This window comes from Pinus tabuliformis, chromosome Q, assembly GCF_031772625.1.
Source record: "Pinus tabuliformis cultivar Carrire ecotype Pingquan chromosome Q, CPIR1, whole genome shotgun sequence".
Taxonomy (NCBI): Eukaryota; Viridiplantae; Streptophyta; class Pinopsida; order Pinales; family Pinaceae; genus Pinus; species Pinus tabuliformis.
In genome coordinates, this window is record NC_142296.1 from 87,799,103 (window position 1) to 87,813,368 (window position 14,266).

The 14,266-nt window shown below is 36.8% G+C and overlaps 1 protein-coding gene across 1 annotated transcript in view; it reads right to left on the reverse strand.

The window, feature by feature from the left end:
* LOC149218380 (AP-2 complex subunit alpha-1-like) overlaps window positions 1-14,266 on the reverse strand; it is a 185,884-nt gene that overhangs the window by 90,781 nt on the left and 80,837 nt on the right. Inside the window, exons 7-8 of the mRNA XM_089383930.1 lie at window positions 848-919; window positions 655-747 (exon numbers count right to left, since the gene is read on the reverse strand). Coding sequence (XP_089240056.1) covers window positions 655-747; window positions 848-919 — 165 coding nt within the window. The remainder of the gene's footprint in view (window positions 1-654; window positions 748-847; window positions 920-14,266) is intronic.

Sequence of the window (14,266 nt, forward strand, 5' to 3'; positions counted from 1 at the left end):
GAAATAATGAGGTGTCGTCGTTATATTGGGCCTTTACCTATCATTCTGAAGATCAACTTTGGTTTCTCTATTGTTAAACGGTTCCATTTGTTACTTATCTTATTGGTATTGTAATTACAATTATGTGCATTTTGCTTTCATGAGATCACCCATGATTGATTAGGACAAGATGACAAAGGGTTTGTTGGCAATTGACTCCAACTATCATGAAGTTCATGGCTATGAACAGGATCCCTTCAAGAAATTGAAGCAATGCGTTACTGTTGTGCATCTACGTATAATTCTATATGTCAAACATAGGTTCTCCTTGTAAAATTAGTGTTGTATCAATGAAGTAGTGTTCTCTCAAATGTCTCATTGCACTCACAGAAATGTCCAATTTTAGTGATTACATTACAGATTGTCTCAACATCTGTCTCAACTAATTTTTAAGTAAGCAACAAAAGCATAGATAGAATATGCTAATGCAAGAAACTGAATGAAAGTGATTTAACTATATCTCCATATAGTAAGGAATCCTTCCTTTTTGGATCCATTCCATTGCTATACTACTCTCTTCATAGTTTTGTTGTTGGCATTTGCCCACTTTATCTGTTAAAGATTAAAAACTTATTAGACAAAAATTCCAAAATAATAATCAGTGTCGAGGCATACCAAAGCAAGGGCCTCAAACAGCACAGCATGTGATGCATTATTTTTGTTTACATTCTTCACAACATCTGTGCCCATCAAAATGCGCTGAAGAACCTGAAGCAGTCAAAAATATTGATAAAATTAGTAAAAATATCAAGATATAACAACAGTATTACAATGAAGAAATTCAAGCCTTTGTTTCTCCAATACTAACCTCAAATAATGACCTTCTGATGTTGGGATCCTCAATCGTTGGAAAATACTGAAGTGCCCTCATTGTCTTAACCTGTTCAGTCATTTTGTCAAGTGTGTCATCATGAATAGATTATCTAGTCATTAAACATCACACTTTAAAAATGGAGCCATTGAAAGGAACCAACAAATCCAGATAATAAAAATTAATGGTACTTAAACAAGTTGGAAAATTGAAGAAGTAGAATAAAGAACAAAGTGATTGTAATAATGAAAAAAACTCATTACAAATAATACAAGTTTATAGGGACTTATCAGTAATGGTAAACTGGATGACTAGTAAGCAGCAGATTTATAATCTGGACTTAATGGATCTGGCAACAAATCTAAAAGAGTTAGCTTCAGTCTTTGAATCCTTTTCTATTTGCCATACCTCTAGAGAGCTGACTGAATCAGCAGGCAGAGGTTCAAATGTGCCTTTGGGTGAAGTTCAGCTGGTGGAAGTCAGAGACGGCAAGACTCTTAAATCTCAACAAAATTTGTGGCCTTAAAGGGCTTCAGTGGTGGCTAAAGCTTTTTAAGTTTTTTGTCATATTAAAAGTTATAGTAATGTAAATGTAACTTTTTTATCAGGTCAAATATATACAGTCAGTAATCAGTTTAAAACTTTCAACAGTCAGAGTCAATGGTCAAGTGGATAGACACTATGAACATTTTTTAGCAGTAGGGAAAAAAGGGCATGTAATAGCATATGAGGAATGTAGTTTAATTTTACTAATACAAATGCAGATTTTTCCGTCTGAAATAATGCAAAAGCCTCATCAAATTGAGGGAAAAAGCATGACAGCTTCAAGTACAAGAAATTAGTGGTTTAGTAGTCTCAAATAGAAATTTGAGTCCACTGTCCAAAAAATTGCCTTCTGCACATCCATATATCATCCAGCCTAACCTCAGAGTTTATTGTTTTCAATAGAATAGGTTATGCACTTGGCCAACACGATATAGACATAATTGGACAACGAAAAATATAAAATGTTAGATATCATTTTGGGATTCAACAGCGTTAAGTAAGTCATTCATCTATGACCATTTCCATGAGAGGTAGTCGTAACTGACTGATTTCTCATGATTTTTGAATAGTCCACTTAGCACTCATTGCATCGGGTGATGCTCACAGAGGTGAAGAAGTGGGATTGAAACTAGTGAAATGAATCACATAGCGTCAATCATCACTTCCGGGGTTTGCACCCGGTAACCAGGACTTCCTGGGAGGTCACCCATCCCAAATCGCCTCTGGCTCAAGCGCGCTTAACTGTGGAGTTTTCCCCCACAATCAAGTCCACTTAGTTGTACTTTGATGTTAGTGGCATTGGTTGTCAAACTCCTCTATCATGACTCTACTAAAAATGTATCCCACTCAAACAAAATATTGACTTTACATGCGACATTTTTTCTCTTATTTTAATGCCTAGAGGGTCATATTAATGATGAAGATCCCAATATGGACATCTATGACGTTGCAATACTGGGATCTTGAAATCCTGAAAAACTATTAAATTTGATGGATTTTGAGTGAGATCTAAACTTCTAATTTCTCCATATGAAATCCAATGAGGTTGAAACCACTCTCAAAAATGCTAAGTCATTTCATGGTAATGTTAAAAATTTAAGTAAAAAGATGAAAATGAAAGATGAAGGAAAATGACACTTTTACTATTAGGTTGAGGACCCTAGGCAGAATTAGAAGTGGGCCAACGTAATGAAAAAATAAAAAAATAAAAGGCAAAATTTTTATGTTGGCCTGCACAGATACAAACCACACAAAACTGATCCCGAACCAGGCCAATTTTGAACCCATACTGATCTTACCGGCCAGTTCTGCTAATTCTGGTTTGGTTTCAATAACACTGATCTGACCTTCTAGCACTCAAATCTGACTTTCTCCTTGCAGATATGACCTTCCAGCACTCAAATCTGACTTTATCCTTGCAGATATGACCTTCCAACACTCAAAATCTGACTTTCTCCTTGCAGTTATGACCTTCCAGCAATCAAATCTGACTTTCTCCTTGCAGATATGACCTTCCAGCACTGTGGCTAGATCCTCCTACTCAGCCTCCTCCCTTTTGGTAGCGGCTCCTTTAGCTGATCAGATCATGGAGAAACTCGGCCTCCTTGCTACTGCAGCTCCTGTAAGGCAGATTTGCAGCTAGGTCCTTTAGCCTCCCTCTCTCCACAAGTGAAAGTCCTTTGGCCTCCTATTTATAGTTTTCCTTTAGGTTATTTGGGGAACCATTGGCCCTTTAAGGTTATTCCCACTCAACCGTTTAACCATAAATTAGAATAAATAATTAATTGACTTGGATCCAAACCCACAAATTTGGGTCAAAACCCCAACCAATTGGGTAACTTGCCCAACCAACTCACTTTCGGTGGGTTTCCTTCTCTTAGAAAAACCTTCTGACCTACCCAAATTCCAACAATATTTTCACATTTGACCATGGCCAACATTATTTGTACATCTCTATTATATTTCTAGGTTTGGTTATACACAACCTATTTAATTCAATGTAGATCCATAACCCCTCCTGGGGGAAAGCCCCCTACCTCTTTAGTTTTCCGTACACAACTCATGTTTATATTTTCACATATTGTTATCATTTTTTGATTCTTATACAAGTTGTTTATGTTGGAAAATGCACTATGGCAGCTATCAATTCATATTTTCCTTAACCTTAATAATTGCTTGTGAACTTTATTTATTGTCTTGTGTTTTCTTTATTGGTTATTCTTCACCAAACAACTATCAAGAACAAATAGTAAAAACAATGGACACAAAAATTAGGATCCAAGCCAAGGTAAAACCCCTCCAAGGGGAAAACCCAGAATAATCTCCTCTTCGTGTAGAATCTGCTTCAAATGAGAAAACCAAGACCCAAACCCTAGACTAAGTCCTTCCTCCAAGTACCAAGTTAGCCCTTCAAGAAACCCTTCCAATAAGATCAGATCAACAAGGTTCAATCCTGCATCAGCCAGCTTCTAACTGCAACTTCGGCTTTGTTGATGTTGCAGAACCCCTAAGACAGTTCTTTAAGAGGTCTTACTTGAGCAATATGATGTTTCCCAAGAACAACGAAGTCAAATCAGTACATTCGCTCTTCCAGCAAATCGATCCTGCAACTTGATCTCCTACAATTCGGACCTGCAATTTCAACCTTCCTAGAAGTTGCAAAAACCCTAGATTTCGTACGTATGAGAGAGATAGAGCCCAAAAATAGACTTTCCTTCTTCATCGATTCTCCTTGTCTTCTAGACCTTCGCTCTTCCTCTCTTGCTTCTCACAGCTTCAGTTTAAACTTCTTCTTGAGAGATCGAACTTGTGTGAGTGAGTGTGTCAAATGAAATTGAAGCCCCCTGCATTTATAGCCTTTCCAAGGGGTCGAATTCCCTCCTTTTGGGCGACTTGAAGCTGCCAGGGCCAACTTACACTTTGGAGGTTTCTAGGACCTTCTAGACTCAAAATAAATTCTTTTACGAGTTACATCTTACCCGAAAGGGTCTTATAATCATGTTGTTGAATCTCTTGACTCACGACAATAAATCTTATGACCTAACAAACCCTAGTAGCATGAATAACATGCTTTTACCTAGAAGACCATCAATAATAAGCATGAAACCCATGCTTTAAAATAGTAACTTTTTCTTTCTTCTTTTGTTCGTTACATAAGATACATATTGAAATGAGCACAATAACAATTATGAAGACCGAAACTAGTTACATTTCCAACTATTTTGTCGAACCATAAAGCATTGTACTCTCCATTTTTGGTAGATCTATCTCTCTAGGGTTGTGCCTCTTTTGGCTGCCCTAGTGTTGTTTATCTCTTTCTTCATTGCAAAAATTGTGTTGGTTATTGTTCAGTTCGATTCATTTGTGAATCTCAACTTGATATCAATGATATTTTGGTTATATACACCCTTACCTACTATATACATAAGAAACATTGCATATTTATGTATGATAATTTGAACTTTGGATTCAAATGGATGCACACATACACACACACATATTGGTCGAACGGTTTTGTGTTCCATTTTGTTTCTAGTTTCTATACAGTTTCATTTTGGGGTGCCTACTAGTCCAGTTCTGATAACATTGATTCAATTCAACCTCAATTTTTTAAGGCCAATACATCTTTCTAGGGTTTTCCAAGGGTGTAAAAACCTCTTTTAAAGCCTATACACTCCACTCTTTTGCTGCGTATTTGTTTTCTGAAAAACCTTGAGTTTCTCTAGGGTTTAAAGTTTAAACCCCTCTTTTCCTACCAGTTCACTCTCCTCTTTTGCTACAAATTTAGTTCCCTGGAGTTGTTGGTACCTCTCTTTTCTTGTGCCTATCAAAGTGATTTTTTGAAGACTCTACATAAGCTTCTTTGTTGTTTTTGGAATCTGGTGAACTGAAAATGGCCTACTGCCTAATTGAATGGGGCTAATTATGATGTTTGGGCAAACCAAATTAATGGCCTTCTTCGAACCAAGGGTTTATGGATGTATCTAATAAAACCTCATCCATCAGCCCCCATGTTGATCACTCTGACTATTGAGCTAGATCTAATTCATTGTCCCATGGACAATAAAAGTGTGAAGGAAATATGGATAACTTCAACAATCTCTTAGAAGTTGTGAATACCAGTGTTGCATTTATCGCACATGCATCAGAATTATCAAGATAATGATGATAAATTTCAAGTCGACGATAATATCATCATTAATAATCGCAATAATTTTCCGCTTTCAAATTATCACAGTAATTTTGTATCTATCGTGAGTCAAACCGAAATTATAGCCCTACTCTTTTCAAACACAATTTAAAGCATTGGTTCAGTGTTTTGAAGTTCATTTGTGTATTTGCTAAGGGGAAGGCTAGCATGACCATTTTGCGTCAAGAAAACAAGGGGAAATCTATAGTTCTCATTGACACCATCTAAGCATTTGTAAGAATGAGGCTAAATTCCACCTTGCCGAAATCCCAGTGAATGTAGTGTTGATTTTCCCAGCATCCACCCCAAAAATTGTCCACATTGCAAATCCATCCATTTTTGAAATGCAAAGAAGAGAGATCAAAGGGAAGAAATGAGGCTTGCACTTGCAAATAGATCTACAAGCTTCTCAAGAGTGGGGGAAAGCCAATTCTTAGGCTCAGATTCCAAAATGCCTAGCCCCTTGGTGTCCTCACCTTTCTTTGTGCGAAGGTTCGTGCCTAGGGGACAACTTTCTATTCAATCAATGGTGAAATCAAAGGAGGAGGCTAAAAAAATTGTGGTAAAATGTTATCTATGGAGTGACATACCATTCAACATTGCCAAGAACAACCCATTCCACATTTGAAGTTTCTACCATTCTTGGTCTAGGGTACCAGGGCCTTTCTTATAATGACTTGAGAGGGCCTCTCCTTCAAGGGGAGAAGCTTGATAGCATAGAGTGTTTGGGCGAGCTAAAGGAATCATAGGAGACAACAAGATGTACAATTATGTCAGATGGCTGCATAGTTGGGAAGGGCAGGTCCATTGTCAATTTCTTAGTTAATTATCCCAAGGGGCAACATTTATCAAATCTATTGATGCACCTGCATATGTTAAAGATATGCATTTAACATGGGAGTTATTGGATAACCTCATCTAGGAGATAGCTCTGTAGTATGTTGTCTAAGTCATTAGGGACAATGCTACTAATTATGTTGTTGCTAGCAAGAATGTTCATGGAGATGTATCTGAGCTTATATTGGACTCCTTTTATCGCCCATTGCATTGATTTGATGCTAGAGGACATGGGCAAAATTCCTTGGATCAAGGAAATTATTGGGCCAGCTAAGAGTGTTGCTAAATATATATACAATCATACATTTGTTCTGACACTCATGAGACAGTTCACAAGGGGTAAGAAGTTGCTCTATCCTACTATCACGCATGCCACAACTAGCTTCATTTCTCTTCAATCTCTCCACAATTTTATGCTGGATTCGTATAGGATGTTTCTCTCAAATGAGTGGAATGCTTGTGTCTATGGCACTAAAGTGGATGCGCAAGCCATAGTGCAACATGTGAGACAAAATCAAAGTTTTCAGATGTGCATGGAGTTGTTTTCTATCAAGGAACCTTTGGTATGTAAATTTTAATTTGACCCAATCACGGTTTCCTATCTCAATAAGTTTCTCAGTTTCTTGATGCTAGCATTTAATTCTCATACACAAATGCATTCAAAAACTGAACTTATGAATGGATAGACATTGAATCATTTACTGCAAATGCTGAGAAGAAAATAGGGAAAATAAGCACATTAAATGACAGAAATTTCCAGGCAATGCCCCTAAGAAAACCCTGAAGGGAAAACCAGTAAAGAGAGAATTTTTATAATGAGCCACCAGAAAAAATAAAATGAGTTTACAGCGAATTTCATTTTCAGTAACAATTCATTGTACTTATCTCAAATTTTGAGCCATTTCACCACCTCAAAATTTGTGCCAAGACTATTTCTGTGCAGAAGGGACTACCTTGAAATTTGTGTCAAAACCCTTGATTTCTATGCAGAAAATATAGCCTCGTAATCTGTGCCAAAACCCTTAATTTCTGTACAGAAATATGCCTCAAAATATGTGCCAAGCTTCCTCGATTTTTGTGCAAAAACACTGCCTTGAAATTTGTGCAATGACTGCAATAAATGTTGTGTGTTCTCCTTGGTTTGTGTGCTCCTTGTTGCTCCTCTCCTCTTTCTACTGCTCTTCTTTGCTCTCTCTCTCATTCAAAAAATGAATTGAATAATATTGTGTCTTTCCCTAGAAACTCCTTTTATGTCTCATCATAACGAATTTTACCTAACCCTAAGATCTAATGGCTCAAATTAAATCCTTGGCGAATGAGATCTATGGTTGTGATATAATCTCTCATTATCACAACTTGAATCATTTCAAAAACATTTCATTCATTAATAATGCACAAGAGTCACTTTAATTTTATAAAATAAAGTTAATGTCTTAGGGACCACTTTTGGACATTCTCCCATATGCTAGACACCAAGTCAATGTGGAAGACACTGGTCCCAGCTAAAAACTTCAACATGGTAAAGGTTCTTCAAATCTTGATTGTGAGAAGCCCACAATGGGTTACTTGTATGACGCCATGGAAGCTATCCATTAGTACTATGATGACAAAGGACAAAGAGGGATTCAATACACGAGACAAGATATGGGATGTGATTGATGTGCCATGGAACAACACCCTCTATCATTCATTCGATGCAATAGGGCTCTGCTTCAAGCCCACATACTCATGCATGAAGATTTAGGTTTCATGCAGAGGTTATGCATGGATTTTTCTGATGCGTTCAGAATATGGTGTTGATTTGCACTGAACATTTAGACATTTCATTAACAAATTGAGATATATAACTAAGTGTTGGGACAATTGGGTATGATATGGTTATCCAAGATAAGACTGCTCAGATGCCAAGCTATAAGTAAAATTTGTTTCAAATTTCAATGTATATCCTTTCAATCTATTTGTTACTCAATGGAAATATAAGTCTCGTCTTTCCCTTGAATCCTTTGCATTTATTTCTTGTAGATGTTTGGCGAGCAAACTATGGCAGAAGAGTCCTAAAGTTGTAAAAACTTGTCATTCGGGTGTTGGGTCAAACCTGCAATTCTTCAATATCTGAGTGCAACTGGAGTGTCTTTGAGAAGATACACTCCAAGAAGTGCAACAGCTTGGAAATATTCAAATTAAATTTTAATTTTTTTATAATTTCATTGATTTAATTTATGGTATATGTCCATGGGACCGCATCCTCCAATTACAAAATAGTCCTCATGCAGGTTAGATGTCCACCACCTCAATGATATGTGCTATGTCTACTCCAATCTCAAGTTGTGGGTGAGGCATATAAACAAAGTACCTGACACAAATGCCATTTCATTGGATATGATTCACAGAACGAGTTCATGGAGGGTGGAGACAGAGATGCCTATCATGGAGGATGCACAAGAGTTGTTGGAGGCTGGAGCATGGTGTTGGGGAGTCTAATAAGGAAGAATCAAAGGATGCTCCACTTCTAGGAGAGACAAATCAAAGGATGTTAGTCACATCCTTTAGAACAAGTTGCTTATGCTTTCAAATCCCTTGTAGAGGATGTTGCAAAAAATCCAAGCATGAAAGAAACATCGCTAATTCTACATTTCCAAAGAAAAGAGATGGCAAAATGAAATTAAATGTAAACTTGGATCTCCCATCTCCATAGCATGATTTTTCTATGAGAACACTTCGATACGAAAGTTTAATGGCTACTAGCCAAGTCAAAAAACCATGGAAGCCTAGATTAAGTTGCAATGGGATCCACTTCTCCAAGGAATAGTGAGCCACTTCTATTGTTTACTTTTACATGCACCAATAAATACCAAAACCATAATTATCAAACACATGCAACACCTTACTTTTAAACTAAGTACATACAAAACTTATTGATCCAGATAAAAAGAAACAGAACCAAATCCCTTTATACGATATGTAGAATTATCTCCATGCATAATTTTCAGATTTGTCTCCCTCTCAACCAGATTTGAGAGAACTTCTTTATAACAAGTAAAGTGCCTTGAAGCACCACTATCAACCAACCAGTTGTCACAAGAATCTGTAGGAGACTAACTAGAAAGAGCAGAAACAAGAAAGTACTATGATGTTGGTTCTACTTTCAGTAGCAAATATGACAACAAATAAGATATTATTTCAGTAGCAAGGAGCAACAAATAAGATCTTCAGCAGTAAGAAAGAAGGGGCAACAAGTGATATTTTAGCAGCAAATGAAAAGGGATATTTCAGCGGAAAAATGAGTTGCAAGTAGAAGAGATAACAAGAGATATTCCAACAGAATTTGATAAATAAATAAATAATAATAATAATAATAAATTGTAAATGGAGAGGACAGCAAGAGATATTCCAGCAGAAAAAGAGCTGCAAATGGAGTTTGTCTTTTTGAGCTTGTCTTCACCAAAGCTCCGATACCATGTTGAAATTCTGATGTTCTATCACTATGTTGTAACAACCACTTATTAAAAAACTTCTTTATGTTGCAATATTAGTTAAGCAATCGTAGATAAAACATAAACCATATGCACAATAGAAGACAACCAAGAACACAATGAGACACAAAGAATTTAGGTCCAATGACCAGGGCAAAACCCACAAGGGGAAAACCCATCCAGATTCTTCTTCTATTAGATATCAATAGTTCAGCAGAGATACAAAGTACAATGAGAGATCAAGAGAATGAAAAAGTTCACCAAAATATGAACAAGTTGTAACATGAAATCACTGGTAGCAGCAAATGAAGCAAACACATAATCAACCTTGGCTCACCAAGTTCTACTCTTACTCTCCAAGTCTCCCTCTGTCGTAATCTCCTTCATGTCTCTCCAATAGTCAAAACTCTCTAAAGTTTGAATTCACAATGCACAAGTAAGTGAGGTGAGCTGATATGAGACCCACATATATAAGAGGAGCAATGAATTATTGACATAAAGGAGGAGCAATACACATGCCTTGAGGAGGATCTACATTTGCCTTTAAGGGAAGAGTAACTCATGCCATTAAGGAGAGACAATTAGAATTCCATTATGGAGGCAACACATGCCTTAAATGAGACGGTGAGAGGAATCTTTTATGACATGCCTTTAATGATTGTGTAAGAGAAATCTTACATGTCATCCTTGTAAGAGGAATCTTTTATGACATGCGTAAGAGGAATATTTTATGACAAGTTTTTTAATGGAAGTAAGAGAGGTAAGAACATTAATGAGATTATAAGAGAACATTATTGAGAGACTTGAATTTCTTTTTGATAATAATATAATAGTATCATAAGAATAATAATAATATTAATGATAATATTGATGATTAAGTCGAAATTGAACTATTAGGATTGAATGATGATCAGAAGGGATTTTCCATCAACAATATGTGATTACAAATTAATGCAAGGTGATTTACTGTTTTTGGAAAGTAATACTTGACACTTTCTAGTTTTAGAAATTCATCCCTAAGCTACCAAATTTTCAACACTCCCTCTCATCTCGGTAGGAATTTCTTTCTCCAACAAAAGGTCTATGCTTTCTTTGTTCATCTTTGTTCATCTCTACTCTATATCATCGGGAACAATGATGTCTCACTCTAATGAAGAAGAATCATCACAAGGGAGCTCCAACTACCACCCTATATCCACAGACAATAGAGGAGACTAATCTATCACCCTATATTCACTTTAGGGGGTTGCCATTTGCCAACGTATGACAAGGATCTCGCACAATCAAGTCTCATCTCTAATTGGGGGGATCCACATGTCCACACATGACAAGGATCTCGCACAACCAAGTCTCATCTCTATTTGGAGAGGTCCACTTGTCAACACATGACAAGGATCTCGCACAACAAGGTCTCATCTCTGCTTGGGGGGATCCACTTGTAAACACAAGACAAGGATCTCGCACAACCAAGTTTCATTAAATGTCAAGTGGTGGAACACCTGCATCCTAGACAAGTCACACAAACACGTCTCACTACACCAATTGGCCAGATAAGTGGCTCTTCCCACGTCCAAGAGTGTGGCTCAATTGCATACTAAGGCTTACTCTTGTGGCACACACACACTACACAAGAGGTCTCGCATCCTCATGAGCTTTCTGGCATCATTCCCTAATCCTGTGAGCTTTGACAGGGGGGACGGCAGCTCAGTGTTCTCGAACAGTTGTGACTGCTTCTCGAAAGGGTCACGACCATAAGTCCAAGCTGCTCTCTAAAAACCAAGAACTTTCCTTTCGGTAAAGGCTTCGTAAGAATGTCAGCTATTTGATCATCATTCAAAATATGATGGAGCTTCATTGCTCCTCTTTGCACCATGTCCAAGATATAATGATATTTGATCTCAATGTGCTTGGACTTGTCAAGGAACACAGGATTGTATGCAAGACAAATCCCACTCTTATTGTCACAAAATATAATTGTCGTGTCTGGAACTTGCTCAAATAGTTCCCCAAAAAGATTTCTTAGTCAAACTGCCTCACAGGTAGCCATGCTAGCAACAATGTACTCAGCTTCAGTTGTAATCAATGCAACAGAGTTCTATTTTCTGCTCGTCCAAGAGATCATGGCAGATCCCAAGCTAAAGCAGCACCTAGAAGTGCTCTTTCTATCAATAGAGTTACCAGCCCAATTAACATCAGTATATCCATGAAAGTCTTACACTTTTAGCCACAAGGGACTATCTCAATCCAAGATTGATAGTCCCTTGTAGGTATCTCAACACATGCTTTGCAACAATCCAGTGGGCATGTAATGGCTTAATCGTATTTTGGCTCAGAATATTGACCGTAAAACATATGACTGGTCTAGTGTTCACTAAGAACATCAATGCCCAATCAGTTGTCGATAATCAGAAGGATTTGCCAAATAAGGGCCTGTAGTTTTACCACACATCTTTTTGAAGTTCACCTCCATTGGAGTATTCATGCATTTACGTTCTGTCAAACCAAATCTTTATAGCAACTTGACAACATATTTTCCTTGAGAAAAGAAAATCTCACCAGGCTTTTACCATATTTCAACACCCATAAAGTAGTGCATCAAATGAAGATATTTCATTTCAAATTTACAAGCTAACTCCCTTTTACATGATCTTTGTAAATGATGCAATAAAGAGAACAAAATTATTTTTGTATGCCTTGCTACATGGGTTTCATGAGCAAGAGGTTTATTTATTAGTGGCTCCCATTGAGAGCCTTAGGATTTATTAATATGTCAAAAGATCAATTTCATGTATGAAGCATCTCTTCTTGAGCATGAGAAAAATATATTTGAGTCATAAACAGTGTCTAGATCATCGCTCCAAGACAAGCACAATCCTCTTCAAGAAGTCGGTCAGCAAAACGATGTAAAAGCAGTCATGTCGGCTCAAAAATGAGACACAACAGTTCACTATGTTATGTCGACTTAATATGTGGGTCAAACCACTATACATAGGCGTGTAAGTTCAGAATTACAATCAGATAATTTCGAACATCTTTGCAACTTCGGATATGTACAGTATCTCGGATCTCTGAAATCTCGGACATGTACAAGGGTCTGCAATCCGCATTATAGGAGGACACAATTTTGGATGTCTCTGAAACAATCTCGGTGTAGGAAAGATCTCGATGCAGGAAGAATACTATCACAGTCCCAGTGGATATCAACTGTCTTTGCATATATGTGATGAGAAGGAGCTCGATAATCCTCATTGTTTCGACATACATTCTAAATGTAATCTCACTATTCCTGTCTCGGCTTGTTTGTGGAAGGAGTATCACAATGATCCCACAGTAGCATACACAGTCTCAACATACTTGTTATGAAGAGGATAATACACTCTCGGCATGCTCCCAGTCACAGTCTCATTGTAATGATAAGGATCTCGGTGATCATACAGTGATACTCTTTGTCTTGGTGCAACTATATTCTCAGCATAGAAGTGCTCATGTAAACACAGTCATGATCTCGATGAAGACAAGGTCAGTATAGAGACCAAGTTGACATGGTGATGATCTCAGTGAGAGTGCAGCAATGATATAGGTGGAGGTACAACAACAATACAATTGTAATGATGAAGCATAAAAACTAATAACTTGTTGACTTAAACGTAAAAATTATACAAGTGATGAATGTTACAATGAGGACCTGCATATATATACCTAAGCAGGTGTCCTTTTGTGACTGAGCATGTCTTTTAGACATGCCTTTTCACTTAACTTAATGACTATTTAACATAATCAATATTTGATTATTTAATATTTACATTTATTTTATTTATTTACTTGTTATGAATTATATTCATAACATAGCCCCTTTCTTCAAAAGCTTTGTCTTCAAAGTTTATTGTCAACAGTTGCCTTCAATTTGCATTTGTCATCTCGGCATAAATAACTCGACTCCATTGGCACCTCTGCCTATATAATTCGCTTGGTAACACTGTCCTGAATCCAAGGTTATCATATTTTTTAATAACTATTTTTTTTTACTTTATATATAACTCTAATTTTTTTTGTAATAATTCTAATTTTTTTATATAACTCTAATTTTTTTATAACTCTAATAAATTTTTTAAATATTTGTAATGTAATATAGCTATATATTATAAATATATAATAATTAACCATTAATAATCGAATTGATGTGGTGCCTTGCCGTTTGGTCAAACTAATGTCTAGCTAGAAGTGTGAAAAGGCTGTTAGAAAAGGCAACAGCAACCAATTCAGCAAACTTCGAACGAAATCATGCAATTGGCATGACAGTTGAGCGGAATACTTTTCTCGTTGGAGAGAGCAACACGGTGACGGTGGAAACCACAAATATTAAAACAGCGA